General features: G+C 41.9%; 1 protein-coding gene across 1 annotated transcript; it reads left to right on the forward strand.

The window, feature by feature from the left end:
- The first annotated feature begins 732 nt into the window (after positions 1 to 732).
- slc5a5 (solute carrier family 5 member 5) lies at positions 733 to 24504 on the forward strand. Its single transcript, XM_080882489.1, has 16 exons — positions 733 to 749; positions 8954 to 9378; positions 9977 to 10042; positions 10221 to 10272; positions 11031 to 11098; positions 16994 to 17148; positions 17263 to 17403; positions 18468 to 18597; positions 18968 to 19056; positions 19400 to 19512; positions 19611 to 19681; positions 20052 to 20138; positions 20785 to 20987; positions 21104 to 21201; positions 21353 to 21438; positions 22891 to 24504. The coding sequence occupies exons 2-16, from the start codon at positions 9013 to 9015 to the stop codon at positions 22993 to 22995; spliced, it is 1830 nt and encodes a 609-aa protein (XP_080738615.1). The 5' UTR covers positions 733 to 749; positions 8954 to 9012; the 3' UTR covers positions 22996 to 24504.
- The last annotated feature ends 617 nt before the right edge of the window (positions 24505 to 25121 follow it).

Raw genomic sequence — 25121 nt, forward strand, 5'->3', positions numbered from 1 at the left:
CTGCTCTCATTCACTGTTTTAGCTGTTTGGTGGTTGTTGAAATTTTGTGAGGTTTCACCTAAGATTGTGGCATTTCGGGCAAAATAAATTTATATTAAAAAATTGATTCAGGATTTTAATGAATGGATATCACGTTATCGAAGCCAGAATGGATTTTAAGCAATAAATCGATTATCAAAACCCACCCCTACCCATATATGAAATATATATATCATATTTAAATATTGTAGAATTGGCATATACTAGTGTAAAAGTCAGTAAATTTAGTTATTGTATCCAAATTGTGCTGTTTAGCACAGCTGCTCATCTTATTTAGTCTCTAGATTTCCACAGCAGTAACTCTGAAGCTCATTCACTCACTTACTCAATATTAACTTCATGCAAATTAATGTATTGCACAATAATTGCAGGTTACTAAAGACCAGAAGTATGCTATGTGATTTCGTAGCTGTGATTATTAACTGAGAAATTGAAAGTCACATTAACAAATACCAAATTCCACACTGCCCATCAGTTTGACTCCATCTCTCATAAGCACACACACAAATGCAAACATTTATAACCACACATCCATGGACACATGTACACACACACACACCTGAGCACAAACGTGCATGGAGCTTCTTGTGATGTGTTCAGGCGTCACACACACTTACACACGTGCTTGCAGCTGCAGAGGACTTAAGAAGGCAGACAGTGCATTCCTCCTTCAGTGACTGGACACAGCTGAACTGCATGGAGTAACAGTGGTGAGTACTTTTAAGTAATTTGCATTTTCCTATCAAAATATTCTTAGTAATTTGCTGCAAATGGGGGGAAATACATTTATAGATTAGATGTAAATACCCCAGATCCAGATTTGCAAGTATAATAGATAATTGGCAATACTACACTTAGTTAAATGAAAAGATATGTTTCTATTTTTTTTAAGTCAACATTCAATCTTTTGGAAAAATGAGTCCTAAATAGTGATGTGTGATACCACTGATTTCCTTTCCGATCCGATACCAAGTAATATCCAGGGTGGTATCGATGATACTGATCCGATACCGATACTTTGTACAAAAACTTATTTTATTAATTGTATCTCAAATTATAGCGTCATAATGATTACAGGACATCAGATTACTTGTTCTTATCACTTAATAATGCAGGATTCGTCATATAGAAATGAAAAATACAATACAATACAAAATTGAAAAACCATATTGCAGAATTCATAGCATGGCTCAGCCAATTCCAGTGGCGGCAGCACCTTAGTTTTAATATTACTCTTATTTCTCTTTCTGGGTCGCAAAAAAACTTTTAACATATTTTCAGGTGAGACTGTAGCTGTGTAAACTTCAAATATCTGAGCCGACCGACACATCGTCTTCAAACCCCTGCGGTCTTTCACTACTCGGGTTAAACATGATATATAAGTCACTTTGATAACTTAAAAATGCTATTGTTTGGCTTTTTCAGTGTTTTATTTGTTCGTGAGTAAATCGGTTTGGCTGAGATTAAAGTTATTAGATTAGATTAGATTAGATTAGATTAGATTAGATTAGATTAGATTAGATTAAATTAAACTTTATTAATCCCTCGGGAGGGTTCCTCCGGGGTTTTCACACAGCTGAATAAACGTTAAACAGAAAACTGATTAAACAGAAGAGTTTACGTCAGCGCCCGGTTATATTTTGGATAGCAAGGAGCAGACGGCAGTTTCACTCCACTGAGGGAGCTCACGACGTACTACCCGGTTTTCTTTAGACCACGAAGGCCGGGTCCTCAGGTGGAAGCAGCCTCTGAATTTGGACACCCCCGCTGTTTCGGGACCGGCCGATAATAACGGTGACATTTAACGTATTTTACCCAATAAATAAACCCTGTAAAATGTATTTATCACCCCCCCCCCCCCCCCCCCCCCCCCCCAACAGCCCTTTTGAATGCCTCCCTAATTCTGAGGTCTCAAGGTTGGCAAGTATGGCCACAACACCTCACTTTTTTGCCACATGTATCGCAAACCACGTCTCAGCTGTTTGTGGAGGTAAAATACATTCACACATGACTCCAGTTACGATCGGCCATTGTTGTGAGTGCGCACGCCAAGGGGCAGCAAGACATTTATACAGCCGTATTTCGCACATGACTATGAAAGGCGGAAGTAGTTCCTTTGAATATAGACAATCCGAATGTTAGTTTCTTTCCACTGTGTTCCTGTTAATGATAAACTACAAATTTACCCTAAATTACTAAAATATCGATGTATTAAAGGCAAACAATATTGTTTGCCTTTAATACTAATAAAGATTGCTTGTGGTTAAAATCAAGCGTTGATGAGATTTGTTCAACAGTATTTATTTTATTTGATTGTTTGTTAAGGATTAATGCATGCCCTAACCTTTATTATAAGGAGTGCTTTGCATACCCATTGCTGTAGATTAAATTACACTAGTATAAGAACATAGTGTTGCCCTTATGTAGTTCTGCAAAATAACAAAGGTCATTTTCAAACCAAGAAAGCTTTTCATTGTGACATGGAACCAACATGGTGCAAAGGTCATTTTTCATCTACCTGCAGTTAACGATCATGCTGTTTTCTCAGTAGTTGTGTGTCTGTGTGTGCATATATATATATAAGATACGATAACATAAGAAACACAAGACTTTATTGATCTCACGGTGGGAAAAATTGCTCGTTACCGCAGCTCAGGTATAGATAGCAAAAGAATACTAGAATATAAAGTCAAGAAATACAAAACAAATAAGATAATAAAATATACACAACGGTAGCGGAGGTTCTATGTATACGCATGCCTAGAGCGTGTTATGGATAGAGGGTTGTGGAAATTTGCAAGTAATAAATTTCAACTAAGATAAGATAAAACTTTATTAATCTCTCGGGTGGGTTCCTCTGGGAAATTGGGTTTCCAATAGCACAGCACCGACAGGAGTTACAGAACGTGAGCAGAATATTATATATATATATACACATATATAAATACAGAGACATATATAAATAAAATATACGAAAGGGATAAATAGAATAAATAGAAATAAGAATACAAGGGAAGTGCACATTTCAAGTATTGAAGTCTATTGCACCGCTGACTATTAACAAAAAGTATTGCACAAAAAGTATTGCACAAAAAGTATTGCACTAAAAGTATTGCACTAAAAGTATTGCACAGTGAAGTGAAGAGGCACTACAGCTCAGTTGGTTTGTGTGACTCCATGTGAGGAAGTTCCTCACCAGACTTCTGTACTCCTCTTCCTGATTATCCCAGATACACCCCATGATGGCTGTGTCATCTGCAAACTTCTGAATATGACATAATTCAGAGTTGTAGCAGAAGTCAGAGGTGTACAGGGTGAAGAGAAGAGGGGAAAGCACAGTTCCCTGTGGTGCTCCTGTGCTGCTGACCACAGTGTCAGACGTGATGTCCTTCAGCCTGACGTACTGTGGTCTGTCAGTGAGGTAGTCAGAGGTCCAAGCGACCAGGCAGGGGTCCACCTGCATCCTGTTCAGTTTTTCCTGGAGCAGACAGGGCTGGATGGTATTAAAGGCACTGGAAAAGTCAAGAAACAGGATCCTGACCATGCCTTTTCCCTTGTCCAGGTGTGAGTGGGCTCTATGTAGGAGGTACAGCCGCTCTAGAGTCTTCATAAGATGTGACGTCAGTGCCACTGGTCGGAAGTCATTCAGCTCATTGGGCCGGTTCCTTTTGGGGACCGGGACGATGCAGGATGTCTTCCATAGGGCGGGCACTCTCCCCAGTCGCAGACTGAGATTGAAGACTCGTTGTAGCGGCTCCCCAAGTTCAGCAGCACACGCCTTTAGCATCCTAGGACACACCTTGTCTGGGCCTGCTGCCATTCTGGGGCGAAGCTTCCTCAGTTGTCTTCTGATCTGATCCACTGTGACACTGGGAGATGATTGGAAGGAGGGGGGGGGGAGATGTCCTGCTGTTGAGAGAGGGGTTGGAGGAGGAGGGTGTCATAGTGTCAGGATGGGGGGGAAGCGAGGGAAGTAGGAGAGTGGGGAGAGGGCTCTGTAGTAAAGGTGAGGCTGGGGGGGTTGTGGGCTGGTCAAACCTGTTGAAGAAGTTGTTGAGTTCGTTTGCCTTCTCCACAGTCCCCCCCACTGTGCTGTTCTTGGTGTTGTGGCCCGTGATGGTTTTCACACCATTCCAGACCTCGATCATATTGTTCCTCTCCAACTTCTGCTCCGCCTTCCTGCTGTAGGTGTCCTTTGCTTCCCTCAGGCAGCGTTTCACCTCCCGCTGTGCTGCTTTCATCTCCTCCTTCACTTTGCTCCTGAAAGCCTTCTTCTTCATGTTGAGGACAGCTTTGACTTCCTGTGTTACCCACGGTTTGTTATTAGGATAACACCGTACAGTCTTAGCAGGGGCGACCGTGTCCACACAAAAGTTAAGGTAGTCTGTCAGACAGTGTGTCGCCCCCTCTATGTCCTCACCATGTGGGCTCAGAAGCACATCCCAGTCTGTGGTGTCATAGCAGTCTCTCAGAGCATCCTCCTTTTCTGGGGTCCATCTCCTGATGGAGCGTGTTGTGACAGGCTGCCTTTGGATGAGGGGTGTGTATTGTGGCTGTAGGTAAACCAGGTTGTGGTCTGACTTCCCTAGTGGGGGGAGGGGGGTGGCTCTGTATGCATCTCTCACATTGGCATACAGTAGGTCAATTGTCCTGTTGCTCCTTGTGGGACAATTTACAAACTGGTGAAAAGCAGCCAGAGTAGAATCCAGTGTGGCATGATTGAAGTCTCCAGATATAATAATGAAAGCCTCAGGGTGTTGTGTCTGCAGTCTTGCTGTAACTGTGTGTATTTCCTCACAGGCAGCTGCTGCGTTGGCCCTTGGAAGAATGTAAACACACACACAGATCACATGACTGAACTCTCGAGGTAGATAATATGGCCGCAAGCTAACGGCTAGCAGCTCCAGGTCTGGACAGCATACCGATAATTTAACGGAGACGTGTCCAGGGTTACAGTATCTGTTGTTAACGTAGACAATGAGTCCCCCACCTCTGCTTTTTCTGCTGGCTATACTATTCTACTACTACACTTACTATGTAAGTAATAAATATCTATAAGTATAGACATGTACATGTACACACACATGTACAAACACACATACACCATACTCACTAAATATACATATATATATACACGTATGCGTACACATATACATGCACACGTCCATACATATATATGGTGCATTATGCATGAAGTGGTAACTGTGGATGTCCACAATGTCCAAGTGACTCATGACAGCATGTTTGAGGAGTTATAGAGTCTAACTGCTGTCGGGATGAATGATCTGCGAAAGTGCTCCTTCCTGCAGCTAGGGTGTTTCAGTCTCTGACAACCCCCAACTGAACACCACGAAAACTAAAGAACTTATCTTGGACTTCAGGAAGGGCAGAGCAGACCTGGCCCCACTTTACATTCACGGGAACTGTGTGGAGAGGGTACACTCCATGAGGTTTCTGGGCGTGCAGATCTCTGATGACCTCTCCTGGACTGCAAATACCACGGCGGTGGTTAAAAAGGCCCAGCAGCGTCTCCACTTTCTGAGAGTGCTCAGGAGGAACAACCTGGAGGAGAGGCTGCTGGTGACATTTTACAGAGCCACCATAGAGAGCATCCTAACGTACGGCATAACAACATGGTATGCAGGGTGCTCAGCTGCAGATAGGAAAGTACTGCAGAGGGTCATCAACACAGCCCAGAAGATCACTGGCTGCTCTCTGCCCAGCCTGGAGGTCACTGCAAACTCTCGGTACCTCAGCAGAGCTGGCAATATCATCAAGGACTACTCTCACCCCAGCAACCAACTGTTTGAACTATTACCGTCAGGCCGACGGTACAGGTCACATAAAACCAGGACAAACAGATTCAGGGATAGCTTCTTTCCCAGAGCTATCACCGTAGTAAATAAGCACAAAAACAATTGAACCTATTCCATACCGTCACTGTCATTATATTATGCTGCTATTCATACTGTCATTATATTAATGCTGCTATCCTGTATATATTGTACATAGTATTGTTTGAGTACTTACGATTGTTTTTTTGTACTTTTTACATTTTACATTTATATTTATTATTGAAACTTGCACCAAGGGAGTGGCACTCCAATTTCGTTGTACTCTGTACAATGACAATAAAGGCTATTCTATTCTATTCTATTCTATTCTATTCTATTCTATTCTATTCTATTCTATTCTATTCTAAAGGAGCTGCTCAGTGCACTCACAGACTCATACAGAGGGTGATGTGGGATGCTCATGATGGATGTCTGATTGACTAACATCCTCCTCTCGCCCACTACCACCACGGATTCCAGAGCACATCCCAGCACAGAGGCTAGACCTCTGCACCAGTTTGTCAATCCTGCTCCTGTCCCTGTCTGTGCATCTGCTCCCCCAGCAGGCCACTGCATAGAAAACGGCACAGTCATAGAATGTCCTGGCGCCCCCATGCTGCAGATTACCACCTCGGACACATAGCCATGGAAAGTCACATGCAGTGATCTGTTTGCCCACTCCAGCTCCCTCCAGCTTCCCTCTCAGTAGTGCAGACTGGATGGTGTCGAGAAGACAAAAACATGATCCTCAAAGTGCTCCATGCCTGCTCTAGGTGAGAGAGGGAACGGTGGTGGTGCAGGATGAGCCTTTCCATGGTCTTCATCAGGTGAGAAGTCAAAGCCACAGACTTGAAGTGGTTGGGCTCCCTGGGGTGTGCGATCTTTGGCACCAGAACCACACAAGAAGTCTTCCACAGTTCAGGAAACCTTTCCAGACTCATGTTCAGGCTAAAGATGTGTACGGGGTGGCTGTAGCTCAGGTGGCAGAGCAGGTCAGCCACTAATCAGAGGGTCGGTGGTTCGATCCCAGGCTGCCTCCTGGCTGCATGCCAAATATCCTTGGGCAAGATAATAACCCCATGTTTGCCTACTGGTGGTGGTCAGAGGGCCCGTGGCGCCAGTGTCCTCTGTCAGTGCGCCCCAGGGCAGCTGTGGCTACAATGTAGCTTGCCATCGTGAATGTGTGTGTGAATGGGTGGATGACTGGATATGTAAAGCGCTTTGGGGTCCTTAGGGACTAGAAAAGCGCTATACAAATGCAGGCCATATGGAGGAGGGCTGAGGGAACCTCAGGGGTGGGGGAGGTGGTAAGTGGTCCAGAGTCAAATCTGTTGAAAAACAGATTCAAGTCGTTGCTCACCACTGCTCAATAGACACTGTGGCTCCTCTATTGTCCTAGAAGTGTCCAGAGATTTCTTTCAGCAGGGCCTTCAGGTCTTCTTGTACCTTCTTGGTAGAAACTAGTGGTGCAACGGATCAAAAGTCTCATGGATCGGATCACGTTTTTTTCGTCACAGATCGGATCAATTTTCGGATCAGCAGAAAAAAAAGAAGACAAAAATTTAACTCGCTATTTACTTATTTAAACAACGCGGTGACTTACAGGTTCTCTGGATGTGGTGATGAAAATTCCCAAAGGGAGTAGAAGACATGGAATTACTCTACAGGTTGTAGTTCAAATAAAAGATGACCAAGAGAGTCGGGGGGGAAAAGCTTAAAACACAAAGAAAAATAAAAATAAAAGAAAAACGAGCTGGGAGCTGAGGTAACAAGCTGCCTGTGGCCCCATCTTGGAAAAAAAAAAAAGCTCACCTTCAGACGCTTTCTGTGCTGCTGAAGTAAAGTCAGGTTTTGCGTGCTTAGCAGGAGTTGCCGCGGTGTTATCCATGGATGATGAACAAGGATCACTCAGAAGTGTTCGTCTATGCTCTCGTGTCAGGCGCTTCAGCTGATAGTTTTTTCTCCCCAGGACATAGCTTACATATTATTGTAATATTCTTGTCTGCTTGTTTCAGAAAAGTGAAGAGACGGGAATATGTCCATTTCAAAAAACAGCCACACACTTCAGCCGAGTCCGACATCTTCCGCTTTAGAATACGACTATGCAGCAAACTGGCGTGAAATGACGTGCACCTGCACTACAGCGATGTTAAATCAGCAGAGTTTACTTCTACGTTTAGAAGATAAATTATTGAAATTAAATAATGATATTCAGCGGGTTTAATTATTTTACAATGTAACACAAGCACTTTGTAAGTAACTGTAATTAAAATACCTAAAAATGAACAGTAATTAGTTACTCTACTTTTTCAGTGGAAAAGTAATTTAATTACAGAAACGCGTTACTTAGTAACGCATTACACCCAACACTGTATATATATATATATATATATATATATATATGTATGTGTGTGTGTGTGTGTGTGTGTGTGTGTGTGTGTGTGTGTGTGTGTGTGTGTGTGTGTGTGTGTGTGTGGTGGGGATGCTGTCGCATTGTAAACAGTGTAAGACTTAAGACTGGTTAAAATGATTTCACAACATGTTAAAAACAAGTCTAAGCACAGCAAACTGCATGTGGTTTCCTGTTTTATTTCACGTTCATGCAAGAGGGTGACACATGAAACACTTATCTGACTTTGATCATCCTATACTCTGCTACGACAGGGGCCAGGTCCTGCACAGCTTGCATTTCTGTTAGGGCTAATAGAGAATTCACACCTGTGGCCAATTTAGAATTACCAATTATGCCCGGCCCACTAACTGCAAGTGTTAGACTGTAGGAGGAAACCAGACTACCTGGAGAAATCCCAAGCAGACACACAGAAACACATGACAAACACAAAAGCTCTACAGTGAAAGGCAGCAGCCAGATTATGAATTTGAACGTAGGAAACTTCTTGCTGTGAGGTAACAGCGCTGCCACCATGCCGCCCAAATCAGTTTTCAAAAATGTTGCATTTAGTTGACTTTAAGAATTCTCACAGTGTTTATATTTAAAATACATTAATATGAATTTAAAATGACTTTTTCAAACTTCAGGAGTTGTTTGGTTACTAATTGGATGTAATTCCCGCTGACAGATTCACCAAACATCCTGACTGTGGAGAAATCTAGAGGGCTGAGATTATCAAACTCAATAATGGAAGGCCAGTCTGCTAGTGAGCCATCCGGACCAGGTTTTGTTTTGGCTGACTATGCAGTCTTTGCTGCCATGTTATTGGTTTCTGTGGCGATAGGACTTTTCCAGGCCCTGAAGAAAAGGCCAAGAGAAGCAACTGCTGACGACTTCTTCACTGGGGGCCGGAGCTTGCCAGCGATTCCTGTTGGCTTGTCTCTCTGTGCCAGCTTCATGTCAGCAGTCCAGGTTCTGGGTGTTCCTTCTGAAGGTTTTCGCTATGGCTTCAAATTCCTCTACATGTGCCTCGGACAAAGCATCAACTCCTTGCTGACAGCTTACCTGTTCCTGCCGGTTTTCTTTCGACTGGGCATCACCAGCACCAATCAGGTTCTAATGACCTAATAGTCATTGCCTCATTTATTTTATGAAGGAAATGAGTATATTTCAGTCTTCTGAATTGTTTTAATTCATTCATGATGCACATAATTATATTTAGATGATTCTATGTAACATAATTCTGCGAAACCCTTTCACACTAAGATAAATTGCTATGGAAATATCCCTTGCATGTCACATGTCTATATAACAAACTTTCATTGTGAATTGCAAATTTTGTATGTTTTTTTTTAAAATTAAATCACATATTTCTTATATTTCATATGACCTCATTGCAATGATTAACAAATAAAAATTAACAAATTCAAAAGTTTATAAATATGCATTACATTGTGCAATTATCAAAGTAACAGGAGCAATAATTTTATTTGCCACTGATGATTGAGTGGCTGCTAATTTTAGAACAATATAATAAAAATAGTTTGATTTGAGGATTTTTATTAACGAAACATGACAATGTATTTATCAACAGCGAAGTAATAGAATTTATCTGACCAAGTGTTGAAAGGTGCCTGTAGTCCTTCAAACATGGTGAATATAGGGGGTGAAGAAGGATGAGGTTATAACACCGACCATCTGCCTGTCACAGTATCTGAGGATGAGATTTGGCAGAGGGATGCAGCTGCTGGGGAGCATTCAGTTTCTCGTTGCCACGGTAAGACAGACAATGTAATGTTCTCTGTTGGATTGAAGAATTTGGAGCTCACAAAGACATTTTTTATTTTCAAATTCTTCTCATATTTATTCATCTTCAGGCAAACCTAGTGGCTTCAATCCTTTAACCCAGTGTTTATCACCTTTTTGCTGCTTTGCTTGAATTTCCTCTCTCACAGCTGCTTTACACAGGGATTGTCATCTACGCGCCAGCTTTAATTCTGAATCAAGGTAGGTGAGGTCTAAACATGGTCCTCTGTTTTCATAGGATATTTTCATTTATTTGACACTTTGTCATACTGGAGAACACGTGTGTATTTATAGCACCAGACGTTTTGCTCCTTATCAGTGTTGACTCAGCTAAACCGTTTATTTCTGAGAAGAGGATGTGTGGAATAAATTTAAGGGAAATATGTGTTACAAAAATGAATGTTTAAACAGTGATAAGAAATATCTGAACAGTGATAGGAAAGGGTGACATTAAACCTGACACTAAGACCTGCTGCACTGACTTTTTATGAAACTTTTTAATTAAGTATCTTTGCTCAAAACTCAAGAAGGCAAATTTAATTACTGTATGTATGATATTTAGTACCGTCTTTTAGTACTTTAGTTCTTTAGTACTGTCTTCTTTCTCTCTCCCCGGTCGTGGGAGATGGCCCCGCCCCTCCCTGAGCCTGGTTCTGCCGGAGGTTTCTTCCTGTTAAAAGGGAGTTTTTCCTTCCCACTGTTGCCAAAGTGCTTGCTCATATGATTGTTGGGTTTTTCTCTGTATGTATTATTGTAGGGTCTACCTTACAATATAAAGCGCCTTGAGGCAACTGTTGTTGTGATTTGGCGCTGTATAAATAAAATAACTTGAATTGAATTAGTACCAGAAATAATTTTTACTTTTTTACCATAAATTTGTGGATGGTTTTCACACATTATTAATGACTGGTTCTTGTAGTTTACAAATAAAGCTGTTGTTTCATTCACTGTTTTTGTAGCTACTGGACTCAACATATGGGCATCCCTATTTTCTACTGGGCTCATCTGCACCTTGTACACCACACTGGTAAGAAGACTGCTTTAATATTCTCATCAAACAAGTAAGCATGCAGCATCAGACCACCACCTGTTTCAGAGTTCAGTGTTCATTTTTTTTTTTTTTTCATCATTGTTTTTATTGCAGATTTTCCTTTAACACGACAGCGTCTCGACAGTAGACACAGAACAACAAAACAGTACAAACACAAAACGTACACAACAGCTCTTAAATAAGGCATAATACAAGATACAAAATACAAAATATAACATACAAGAGGTGGTGAGTCAGTCTTACAGCGCCCGGGTGGTGATCACGTGTGTAGTAGTCCTTTGAATAAGATAGCGGAAAGGTCCGGTCCAATATAGTCCAAAAAGGGGTGCCACATCCCATAGAACTGACCCACACTGTGGTGTATAACGTGTGTGAGGTATTCCAGAGGAATCAGTTCAAAAACTATTTTGCGCCAGCCACAGACAGTGGGAGTCCTATCGTTGATCCATTGTAAGAGGATATTTTTCCTGGCTGCAAATGTTAGAGTGTTATACAATCTTTTGTTGGCCGCCACTTTTAGGCGGTCACTTGGAAGACCTAGAATCAGGGACAAAGGGTCCATCTCTATATCAACGTGGAAGATTTTCCCCAGTTCACCTGTAATGTCAGCCCAGTATTCTTGAAGCTTATAACAGGACCAAAAACAGTGAGTTAAAGTCCCTACATCAGTTTTGCACTTAAGACACACAGGGGAAAGAGAGCGGCTGAAGAGGTGTCTGCGGTGAGGGGATACGTGTAATCTGTGTAAAATCTTAAATTGGATTGCTCTTGTCCGAGTACAAATTGAAATCCTTTTTGCGAGAGACCAAACGGTATCCCACTTATCTTCATCTATGGTTACCGACAGTTCCCTCTCCCACACACCTCTAATCCCCTGCGCATCAGTGGTAGTCAAAGCATTAAGCACATGGTAAAATGAACTCAGAGACACCGTCAGCTGTTGCCCAAACAAAACCCTCTCAACATCAGATACTTCAGGGTGCTCAGCAAGGGTTGTATTGTGAGTGATATAGTGTCGTATTTGCAAAAAACGAAAGAAATCCTGTCTAGGCAAGCCGTAACTGTTGGTAAGCTGTTCAAACGACATGAGTTCACCACCCGAGAAAAGGTCACCAAGAGACTTAATATTCTTATCAGACCATCGTTGAAAGCCGGGGTCCAAAGAACCCAGAGGGAAAGCAGGGTTATTCATTATAGGGGTAAAGGTTGATGTTATTCTCGATCTTCCCTCAAGACGGCGGACAATTCGCCACGCTTTTAGGGTGTTGATTGTTACAGGATTTGTACAAAGGGCCTTAATTCCGTTAAAATCATTACAAAATAATAGATCGCTCAGTTTGCATTGTGACAGAGCTGTCTCAATATCCGACCAGATTGAGGTTTTACCCCTAACCCAGTCGCTCACAAATCTTAAATGGGCAGAAAGCTGATACAATCTAATATTAGGTAGATCCAAGCCGCCCCTGGAGCTTGGCAGATGCAACACTGCCATCTTGAGTCTGGGTCTGCGCTTGTTCCAGATGAAAGAGGTGAGCCAACCATTTATGTCCTTCAGTACTCTCTTAGAGAACAAGACGGGGATCATTTGGATAGGATACAATAGCCTGGGCAGCACATTCATTTTGATCAGGGCAATGCGTCCTAGCCAGGAGACAGGAAGTGACGCCCACCGCTCTAGGTCCTGTTTGAGTTTGCCAAATAAGGGTGTGAAGTTGGCTTTGTACAATTGGTCGAGAGACGGGGTAATAAAGATCCCCAAATACACAAATCCATTAGGAGACCATTTAAAAGGAAAGGAAGGAACAGTAGCCGGCATTGTGAAAAGAGTACCGAGAGGCATGGCCTCTGACTTAGCCAAATTGATTCTATAGCCAGAGAAATGGCTAAACCTGTCAATCACCTCAATGAGACTGGGTACGGATGTTACAGGGTTAGTCAAAAGAATCAAGATGTCGTCCGCGTATAAGGTTATTTTATGACACAGCTGTCCAATCTCTAAACTACGTATTGTGGGCGTCGCCCTTATGGCCTCAGCAAGAGGCTCTATGGCCAGAGCGAATAGAAGGGGCGATAAGGGGCAGCCCTGCATAACTCCCCTATGAGTGTTGAAGTAATCAGACCTAAGTCCATTAGTCAGGACTGCTGCCTGTGGATTATTGTAGATAACTTTGACCCATTTTATAAAATTCACCCCTAAGCCGAATTTGCCCAGAGTATACAACAAATAAGACCACTCAATTCTGTCAAATGCTTTCTCCGCATCGAGAGAAAGCACCAGGCCGTCAATAGATTTTTGCTTGAAAGCTACAATAGCGTTCAGTAAGCGTCTAACATTGGTGGCTGAGTTTCGACCCTTTATAAAGCCTGTCTGGTCCTCCCTTATCAGCACAGGTAAAAAATTTTCTAAGCGGGTGGCCAGAATTTTAGAAAGCAGTTTCCTATCTACATTCAAGAGGGCTATAGGTCTATAGGATCCGCACAAATCAGGACACTTCCCTTTCTTTAGAATTAGGGAAATGTTGGCTTCCTTCAGTGTCTGCGGGAATTCACCCGTAATGAAGGAGTGGTTGAACATATCAAGAAGCGGTTCCACAATAATATCCCGAAACTGTTTATAAAATTCACAACAGAAGCCATCAGGCCCTGGCGACTTTCCACTTCGCAGTGATTTAATAGCCTTAAACACTTCGGTCTTAGTTATAGGGCTGTTAAGGGCAGTCTTCTGTTCCTCTGACAAATTTGGTAAGTCGAATTGGGTGAAGAAATTATGCATCAGCTGCACCCCCTCCGGGACTTGTTGAGAAGAGTACAAGGCTTCGTAGAACTTCTTAACACAGTCATTTATCAGTTTGTTTTCATATATCTTGTGGCTACCTTCATCAGATATCGCTGCAATGGTATTCGATTCTGCGCGCTTCTTAACATAGTACGCCAGACATTTACCGGCCTTATCTCCATGCTCGTAGAACCTCTGTCTGGTGTATTTAAGTTTCTTCTCTGCATCTCTGGTAAGAAGGCAATTCAGCGCTGACCTGAGTGCGGTTATTTCTTGCCATAATGGTGGTGATGGGGAGGCAATATATGTTTTCTCCTTATCCATCAATTCGCTCTCTAAAGATTTTTGTTCCTCCATCCGTTGTCGCTTCTTTGTCGCAGAATACGAAATAATTAGGCCCCTCGCATAAGCTTTGCATGTTTCCCACAAAACAGAGGCAGTAGTAGCTGAGGGGGTGTTGATATCCAAAAACGCTTTAAATTCTGCAGAGAAGTGAGAGGTAAATTCCTCATCCTTAAGAATAATGGTATTAAGCCTCCAGTGGCGGGACCTATGAAGCGCAGCTTTAAGATCGAGATCCATGATTACCCTAGCGTGATCTGAGATGATTATACTTGTTATGTCGCACGATACTACTGAACCTAAGTCAGTTTTCGGGAGAAAAAAGTAATCAATTCTAGTTTGGGACCTATGCGGAGCCGAAAAAAATTTGTATTGCTTATCGGAGGGGTGAGTATATCTCCAAGCATCCACAAGTCCAAACTCGTCGCATAGAGCATGAAGCACTTTGGCCTGAGGAGAAGGAGTTGCAATGCTGTGTGGAAATCTGTCCATAAGCGGATTTAACATTAAGTTGAAATCACCACCAATAATAACGGTAGAGTTAGGAAGAAATGGGGCTAATTCCAGAAACATTTTGGTAAGAAAGGTAGTTGGGTGGGCAGGTGGAAAATAAACATTCAGTAATAAGATATTTTGGCCTTGCAAAATCCCTTTGACTATCACGTAGCGGCCCTTCAGATCCTTAACGCAATCAGTTACTACAAAAGGTACATTTTTCCTAATCAACACTGCCACTCCTCTACTTCTTGTAGTGAAGGATGAAAAAAACACTTGTCCATATAATCCTTGTTGCAACTTCAAGTGTTCATTATTATCAAGATGTGTCTCTTGTAACATAGCAACATCTACACCGTCCTTTCTTAGACAAGTAAATATCTTCCTCCTCTTAATAGGGCTGTGAACCCCTCGTACATTCCAGGTGCATATTCGCAGCCTACTCATTATTAGACTTATTCATGTATCACACAAAGCATATTGAGCCAAAGGGTTCACCACACCCTGGTTGAAAAAATAAATAAATAAAATAAAAATAAAAAAGGCATGAAAGAGCTGTGTGACGGAACATTCAAAGAACAGTGATTTGGCAACAGCCCTACTAAACATGTAGGGAAAAACCAATCTCCTCCTGCCCGTCGGGAAAGCCGAAGGGCATTGCACGCGCGTAACTCACGCCTACCCATAGACGAAAACACAGTCCGTCCGGTGCCCGATGGGGTGGAAGATTTCACCTGGTCGCTTATAAGCAGCGAGGACGAAAAAAAAGAGTCATATACGCCTAGATTCGGCAAGTACTCACACCGGTTAATTAAGGCATAGTGTGAAGAAAAGGAGTACTCCGGTGGTTACGGGGATTCAGGGCAGCGAGTCCGCGTAGGACGCAGCTGCCTCCGGTGTGTTAAATCTCTTCTCCTTGCCGTTGGCAAACAGCCTCAGTGTGGCGGGGTAGAGAAGCGCATAATCCACATTCTTCTTCCTCAGGCAGCTTTTCACCTCGTCGAAAGCCTTGCGTTTCTTGGCTACCGCCGCTGAATAATCATTAAAGAAGGAGACTTTGATCCGACTTGTTGGTTGGTTCGGCTGCGTAGCCAGGCGCCGAGCTGCGGCCATCACACGTTGTTTATCAGCAAAGTTGTGAAGCTTCATAATGATGGGTCTGGCGCGCTGGCTGGGGCCCGGCCTCGGTGCTAGAGAGCGGTGAGCGCGGTCTAGTTTGATCTTCCCATTTTTAGTTGTGAGCTCGAGATAGGAGGGGAGCCATGACTCCATGAAGGCGACAACATCATTTCCCTCCGTGCCCTCGGGAAGCCCGACCAGGCGAAGGTTACATCTGCGGCTGCGGTTCTCTAAATCGTCTATGTGGTCTGCCATGTCAGTTACTTGTTTTTCGAGTCGAGCCACTTTCGCCTGCAATACACCTGCCGTGTCTTCCACGCCTGAAATCCGTATCTCGGCGTCTCCCACCCGTGTCGCCAGAGCCTGGATCCGAGACGTCTGTTCACGGATTGCGGCCAGCACAGTATCAACTTTAACATCCAATAAAGTTGTAATGCTGTCAGTTATCTTACTCAGAGCCGCAAGGATATTCGGGTCGATATCACTCCCAGTTTCCTCAGCGTCAGCGGAGATTTCTGTGTCGCTGGCGTTAGCTTCTTCAGGCTCAGCCGCCATAGGACCCACAATGTCGCTAGCTTGCACAACCGGAGCGGTCTTTTTCTTAGACCTGACGTTAGGCATTTTAGAAAAATAGTCGTCCAGACTCATTATAGAGTTACTCCCACGCACATTTGTAACGTTTCACCAGGTGAACACGTATTTTAGACGGATAATCGGGGGACCTCACCGGAGCACAGCGAGACGGGTGTTCGCGCTACGACGCCATCTTGCCAACCTTCAGTGTTCATTTAAAAATGCCTTGTTGGCTCATTTGTGCAGGATGTATTTCAAAATAAGATGCCTAAACAAAAATAAAATGTAAACTAAGTTGTCTAGATAAAACTAGCAGATTATTTTGGTTTTGGGGGATGTTTTTTCTCGTGGTAGATGTCTTTTAACCTCAGACTTCTCTGAGAATAAAAATGCTGTTACTGTATATCTAACACAGAGCAGTAAACTTAAATCAGAGATTAAAACACAAACATTCAGCTGACATCGTGTTTCAGGTTTTGTATTAAGTTTTAACTCCGTACACAAAGTTATTAAGGTGCAAACATTTGTCTCATGCTCTGTTTCTGTCTCCTCTCATCTCTGTATAGGGTGGAATAAAAGCTGTGATCTGGACTGATGTATTCCAGATCATTGTCATGTTGTTGGGCTTTGTGGCCATTTACATCCATGGCACAGTCCTGGTTGGTGGTCCGGCACAAGTACTGAGGATTGCAAACAATGGATCACGCATTAATTTTAATGAGTAAAAAACATTTTTAATTATGAATGTCTTTATAAATGTACATTAGTGTGCAACTACATCTTGATACAAAAAGACTGAACAAGTCACTGCAAATGCTACTTGGATCTTCCACAGTTTTAGCTTTGACCCACGGCATCGCTACACATTCTGGAGCCTCTCTGTTGGGGGTGCATTGGTTTGGCTGTCCATGTACGGAGTGAACCAAGCACAAGTCCAGCGATACATCTCCTGTCGATCAGAGAGAGCGGCCCAGTGGTGAGTGAACACCTACATGCTGAAACAGACAGACTATGACACAAGCATAGTATCCATGAAATCTGATTATGTTTCAGTTATAATAGCTGAAACGTAACCAACCACTGAAAAGCCATGCGACAAGACAAGGAAGAGGTCAGAGTTTCAAATAATAAGGTCAGCATGTGTTTAACTAACCCCATGAGCCAAGAGCTCAGGCTTCAGACTGGCTCTGCATGATGTCAGTCAGAGGGGATGTCCCCAACATGGTTGTCTCACACACACAGATTAACAAAATGGACCTGTAGCCTAAAAGTTGCCAGTCTGAGGCCAGTTTACTGTTGGTGCTATGGGCTGACCATAGATGCTATTGTAGCCATGTATACATTGTCTCAAAATATGTTGCATCAAACATTGTTGTGGCTCTACAGTTTGCATCATTACTCTGCTGTCGTTCATCTTTTTAAATGTGCTATTCTCTGACTGCTTTTGTGCCATTTCCCTGTTTCTGATTTTTCAAAACTCTCCAACTTTGGACTGAATAGCCTCGTCTTCTAAAATCCTCATGAAAGCTCTGACATCTTTGTTTATCTAATGGTTTAAAATAGCTTTAATAAGAAGACTTTTGTCATTTAATTATGGATGCAAGGTAGATTGTTTCACAGTGACTCCCTCAGGACAGTATCATTATTTTCCAGGTGTCTGCTATTGTGGTCCTCATTCATGTTTTCTCAAAGTGAGAGGACTGTCCAGGTCTGATAGTTCAGGCACTAGTTCTTCTTAATAGGCACTTGATATTATAAAGCATTGTTGTCCTACAGACATTACATATCCATCGATTTGGGTTTTTTAATTATGATATTTGCATGTACATATACTGATTACACTTAAGAAGGAATGTGTTATTATGACAATGAACATCTCCATATATTAACCAGCAATTCTTTGTAATGTAAATTTACTTCCAAGCATAGATGGATATCTAATTCAAGTTTTAGATTAAAATTTATAATAACAGTTTTTCACTTTTCCCACACCAGTAAGTAGGAAGTGGAAACAGTCATCATGTTTGGTTTCATTTTCAGGGCACTGTTTGTGAACCAAGTGGGTCTGTGCCTCATTGTGAGCAGTGCAGCAACCTGTGGCATCGTCATGTTTGCTTTTTACAACACGTGTGATCCACTGAAGTCTGGGAGGATTTCTAAACCTGACCTGGTAATCAGATTACTTTCATTTTGTACTGAGCAACGAAATATTTAATGAGTCAGTTTTAAGATGTTTCTTGAGATGCAGACATTTGTTCTTAGCTAAACTCATTTTATTGTTAAATTAGGCTAATGGCTAAATGGAATATTTTACTTAGTTGCATATTGAGGTATACAGTAAATATCCATATTGTACAAGGAAAAAAACAAACAAACAAATACGGACATTTCTATTATCTCAGCAGGGCCTTTATGTGGCCAAGACTGAATACCACTAATAACTAGTGTGTTTTGGTATGCTCGTATGTTACATGCCAGTATGTACCTGTTTATTGTTGGGGTTTTTTTTGTTTTTTTTACTCTTTATGCATCTGATGAAGCTTATGCCGTACTTTGTGCTGGACATATTCCAAAATTACCCGGGCTTCCCAGGTCTTTTCCTCGCCTGTGCATACAGCGGGACTTTGAGGTATCCAAATCTACGTTTCTTTAAACCTTACCTGAAGCAGGTATGTCCCTCACATTACAAGGAGCCAGCATAAATAACTTCGCTTGAGACATTTCGTAACTTGTGTGATGGTTTAAGGCTATTTGAGGTTTAAAGACAGAAAACTCTTCAGTCTTCAAGTGAATGTGAGGAAATATCAGACTAAACTACATATCCTCTGTTAACATCTAACATTCATCATATGCATGTTACATCTTTTACATACTGTATACATATATATTACACATTTTTATGCACAAGAAAGAACCATCAAATAATGAGCTGCCGCTATGAGATTAATGTTAATCAAGCCTCTTTTTAACAGTACGGCTTCCACAAGCATCAATGCCATGGCTGCGGTGACGATTGAGGATATCCTGCACCCCTATCTGCTTCACATGACACAGAAGAAACTGATGCTGGTTTCCAGAGGACTGTGTAGGCTGACTATACCACTTACTGCTGTAATGTTTTAGTCCCAGATTCTTAGAATAAGTCATATTCGGCAATAATGCATTTTGAACCTTTTCTCTAAGCACTCCTGTATGGTGGTGGTTGTATCTTGGTGGCTGCACTCTCCTCCCTAGTGAACTGGGGAGTTCTTCAGGTAACAATATCATAATCAATCATTTTACCAAAGATTTTTGCAATTTTTAACAAAAATGATAAAACAATAGTTGTTGTTATACAACTATTGTTGTTGTCATACATGAAACCCAGATAATGTTGGAAGACTGTGTAAAAGTTGCAGTTTCAGATATGCCACACACAGCAGGAGGTATTTTGAAACTTCAGAAATGTTAGATGCACTTTTCTCACATGGGCACCGTAATTCAGGCATGCAGTGCATATGTAAGAGATATAAGACAGTTACATTTTTGACCTGAATAACTAATTACAGATAAGATTTATACTATACTCTGTAACAAAGTTTTTTGGGTTGATTTTCGAACGTACCATTTATCTTCCCTCTTTAGGGATCATTTACTGTCATGGGTGTGGTCAGCGGCCCATTACTTGGAGTGTTTATTTTGGGAATATTTTTCCCAGCAGCAAACAGACTGGTGAGTGACTGGTAAAGAAATGATCGACAAATACTTCCAAGAAGCACATGTACTTAGATTAAATTCACAGGTAAAAGCCAAACGACTTAAACAATGGCCTGAATTGTATTCTCTTTAATCTAAAAATATCAGGAGAATGTCTCAAACTAAATTGCATAATACTCGATGGAAATTTTGAAACGTATTTCTTGAAAATATAACAATTATTAACTTGAATGTTTGCCATGTATTAATGTAGACATCTATCTTATCTATTAAGGAAGACTTGGGTGTTAGTCACAGATCCATGATGAATCTGTGTTACTGTTAACACCACTCCTTTGTTCGGACACGTCACATAAAACATTTTAAAGCAGTAACTTTGTGAGCTCTAGTTTAATAGTGAAACAGTTAAAAAGCAGTTCACACTCATCGCTCTTGACACAGCACCTTGATATTGTTCTGTTAGCCAGACAACTTTCCCTGGAAATTTATCAGTGCACATATTTACTTTCTGAATTCCTTACATTTAAGGAGGTCCCACTTACGTGGAGTGTGTGTTACCTCACATGGGCCATTACTGTTTTTCACAGCGACACTGTGCTACAGGTAAACATTTTAGAAACCAGCTGGCCATGGATGCTCATTTGCTTTATCTGTGTTTCAGGGGGCATTCACGGGGATATTAGCTGGCTTCCTTGTCTCTATGTGGCTAGCTGTAGGTTCAACTCTGTATCCACCCAGTGAGGAGACCATGGGTGTCCTGCCCAGCTTAGCAGGTTCCTGTGAATCCATAAACACCACCCAGAGTAGCATAGCTATCGAAGACCAGCACTCTGTCTCCACCCGGCTTCACCCCAATAACCAGGGGTCAGTGAGTTCAGTGAGGCTTAAACGTACATGCTAGTTTATAATAATAATAATAATGATAATAATAATAATAATAGTAATAATAATAGTTGTTATCCTGTTTTTCCCAAAACTAGGGGCCTGTTAAACTTCTACTCCATGTCCTACCTCTACTTCGGTGCCATGGCAACTAGTTCAGTTGTACTTGTCGGTGTAATTGTGAGCTACGCAACAGGTAAAAAGCTGTTATTGTGTTTGTAAAACTGCTGATTCACAGTGCTTTTATTTGATTTCAAGATAATAAAAGTGCACATGCTTCAGATATGCCAAAGCAATCAAACAGTGCATTTAAAACATATTACGCCATTCTTTTTCTCTCAACACAGGCCCAACAAAGAGGGAGAACATTAAAGAAGGTTTGTTATGGTGGGACCTGAAAAAGAAGAAAGTGGAGGGTTCCCCTAAAAACAGAGTAAGTCCTGTATGACTGTCCTGCACAGTCAATGACTGTACTTTCCATAGTCCTTGTGCACAACCAGGACTATGGACTGTGCACAGCAGCCCTAAATACTGTTAGAACATGTGAAGGGGGCTCAAAGGATATTTTTTCCCACTCAGATGTCAGTTATGTTTACATGTATTACATTTGTCTTATTTCCATGGGAAAATGTACAAAGGAAAATGAATTTATTAATTAATCTGTTTTAAAAGGTAATTATTGCTTTATAACTCAACACGTGACTTCAAAGTGGAATATGGAATATGGTGTTAGTGTAAACACAGAAATTATGATCAGTCTGTTAAAGATTTCTTGTCCAAGAAGTTTTCACTTTCCCTTATTTTAAGTGTGTACTCATCAGCCATTTTGTTAGCTACACCTTGGAAGTACTAGGTCAGTTTTTTTTTTGTTTTGTTTTTTATCACAGTAGCCTTAATTCTTTATGACACAGATTCAATAAAGTGTTGGAAACATTCCTCAGAAATTTTGGTCCATATTGATGTGACAGCATCACACAGCTGCTGCAGATTATTCGCTGCAAATCTTCCCTTCCACCACATCCCAAAGGTGCTTTATTCTATGTTTATAACAGTAGAGGCCATTGGAGTACAGTGAACTCACTGTCACATTCAAGAAATCAGTGTGATCAGCAACGATACTCTGGCTGGCTGTGGGGATTAGACGTTGCTCTGTTGGTAATAAGTGGCCCAAAACATGACAAGAATATTCTTGTCCTTACACCATTACACGCCAAGTCTGAACTGTCAGTACAAAGCAGGATGAATCCATTCTTTCATGTTGTTTACACCAAATTCTGATCCTAAAATCTGAACGTTGCAGAATGTTGTTCTTAATCTTCTATTGCCTAAGCTTGGTGGGCAAATTTACAGGCTGTTTCCTGTTCTATGCTGACAGGAATAGAGGTATTCATTGTGGTCTTCTCCTGCTGTGTTGTGCTTTGAAAGATGCTCTTCTGCAAATCTTAGTTGTAGCAACTGATATTTGCGTTGCTGTCACTTTCCTATCAGCTGAAAGCAGCCAGCCATTCTCCTTTGACCTCTGACATCATCAAAGCATTTTCCCCCAGGGAACTGGGGGAACTCTTTCTCAGACCATTGTCTGTAAACTTTGGAGCTTGTTGTGTGGGGAAAATCCCAGCAAATCAGTAGTTTCTGAAATACACCACCTGACACTACAACATTTTTCTTTCCTATTCTTGTTTTGAATTTTAGCAGGTCGTCTTAACTGTGCTTACATTCCTAAATGCATTGAGCTGCTGCTACCTGATTGATTATACATTAGTTAAAAGCAGTTGAATAGGTGTAACAAAGTTAGTGCATAAAGAAGGCATTATTGTAGATTTGTGTCAGTCTCTTGCTTTATTTTTAAACTTTTTCTCTAACTGTGGTTCTGTTTTGTTTTCAGGAGGGAGACAAAGCGTCAGAAGAACTACAGTGTGTGTCTTTGATGACAATGGACAAGCAGGATGCAGGGGAAGGGGAAGGAGACCAAAGAGACAGCAGAAAATAAAGTCACTGCACAGTCTATAGCTGTTAGAAGACTACTGATCCCACTGGAATACATCACGGTGCTATCTTCTCTCTATCAGCACTAATAAATTTAGGTGTTGTTTTCATTTTCAAAGTGTTTCTCTCTATATATTTTGGTTCTAAGTCTGCCTCATATTTTAAGTTACACCTGTGCCAAGAAACTATAAGTGCAGACTATCAGAGGTGATGAAAGGCTCTTTCATGGGAACTCTCATTCTGGTATGTTCCATATTCCTAACAATGCACACCTGCACTTCAACCAGCATTAACCGACATGTGGGCAGGTACACGGGATATGCTTAAACTGTAATTCAACCCTTGCTTCCTCATTCAGCAATCATTTAACATCTGCTCGAATGAGCCTAAAACTTCCTCCTAAAGAATGAGGGGATTTTTCCCTTTAATAATGTACCAGTTATGACTTTCTACTTAACTGTGGACTGCAGGTGTACCTCTAAATAAACAAAGATCAATGGCTCAGTGGCTAAGATCAATTTTACACAATTATACAAAAAGACATCTGAGAAATAAAAAGAAAACCTTCGAAGCAAAAGTAACCCCATGTGTGTAAACAAGAAAAATAAAGGGGTAAAACAAGCTATTGTTCAGTTCAGTCCCCTCAGAGGTTGGAGTTCAGCTTTATTTCATTATGCTGCACTTGTTTTCTGCTGCCATGCAACATTACAAACACACCCCATTAGCACAACACAGAACACCCTCTTTGTACTGTCAGTTTCACACTTCACCCTAAATACACAGCAGATAAAACAAAATTCTACACCACAACACCTGTGACTGCATTCACACCTAAAGTCTCCTGACAGAAAGTGAACTGTTATTGCTGGGTATTTATTGGGTCGTGGTATTGACACGAACAGTGATATTTATTGTGAGATGTGTCCCTCTGGAATCTTGCGTGCAATAAATATACAACTAAATGAATAAACTTTAGTCTCAAAAATGAGACGAATGTAAGAAACAGGCTGAAGAGGATTGTTTTGTGTATGATGACCCCTGCTGATCATTTACAGTCACTACAAAAATGCAGAAAAGCAAAACCACCCACACACACGCATGACTGCATCCATCATGGCTGCCAACTACACACAAATAAATGAGAACGAAAGTGCTTATAACACAGTAATTTCATTTATTGCATTTTAAATCAACCTTTCATCCATGGTGGCCTTACAAAAGTAAACATATTTCGTCACACTCCGATAAGCTGGCAGGAATGACTGTGGAGTTCAGTCTTTAAAGCGGTGAGGTTGTGCTTCCGTGCACGTTTGTCCTGAATCCCTCAAACGCCTCCATGTTGTCGCATGAGCTACTGGGTTTCTTCACCACTCATCGGCGGCCCTGTTAGAGTCCTCGTCGGCTACAGCACAGTCCAGGCGCTGCACACCGGGAAGCGCCAGGTCCCGTTCGTTAAGCTTTTCCAGAAACGACGAAAGGAGTCGTTTATTCAAATGGTCCGTCAGCGTCCTTTCCTCTTCGACCCGCTCCTTGGCCACGTTTCTATCCGGCTCCGCTTCCTCGGTTTCGGTATCCGCGCCAGGCTGCTGCGGAGGGCCGGACCGGTGGTTCAAGGACAAGACGTTCGACTGCTCGCCTTCCCCGGGCTCCTGCTCTGTCCAGCTCCCGCCGTCCGCCCCCGATTCGGTCTCCATCCGTGATATTAAAGTGGTCTGCAGGGCGGCATTCTCCAGCTCTTTCAGGCGCTTACTGTGGAGGCCGCAGGCTGGAAGTTCATTGCCAGACGAGTTGTTCTTGTTATGATGGGCCTCGCCGGTCTGCTCCATCATGCTCTGCGTCTCTTTCTTCTTCTGGGGGTTTAGCGGCCAGCTAGCGTCTTTGAATCTCACTACTGCCCTCTTCTGGAAGAGGCTTGCTCTAATCTCAGATTGGTTCCCTCCACTGCACTGTCCTGAATGCCCTTGCTGATACACGTTTTCTATCTTTTTTGGTGTTTCACTAAAGACTAAAGTGATGTTTGATTAGATTTTCAGCATGTTAAACTTTAGTCAGAAGAAGAAAAATATTACACATCCACAGATAATGATAACGCACCCTGCAGAAAAAACGAACAATCTGTCTGTCGGTATG

Source organism: Rhamphochromis sp. 'chilingali' (genome assembly GCF_963969265.1).
Source record: "Rhamphochromis sp. 'chilingali' genome assembly, chromosome: 5".
Taxonomy (NCBI): Eukaryota; Metazoa; Chordata; class Actinopteri; order Cichliformes; family Cichlidae; genus Rhamphochromis; species Rhamphochromis sp. 'chilingali'.

Coding starts and splice junctions, on each gene's coding strand:
- slc5a5 (XM_080882489.1), top strand. CDS start 9,013: ATGGAAGGCCAGTCTGCTAGTGAGCCATCCGGACCAGGTTTTGTTTTG. Junction 11,099..16,993: donor GCACCTTGTACACCACACTG/GTAAGAAGACTG, acceptor ATCTCTGTATAG/GGTGGAATAAAAGCTGTGAT. Junction 17,404..18,467: donor TCAGAGAGAGCGGCCCAGTG/GTGAGTGAACAC, acceptor TTTCATTTTCAG/GGCACTGTTTGTGAACCAAG.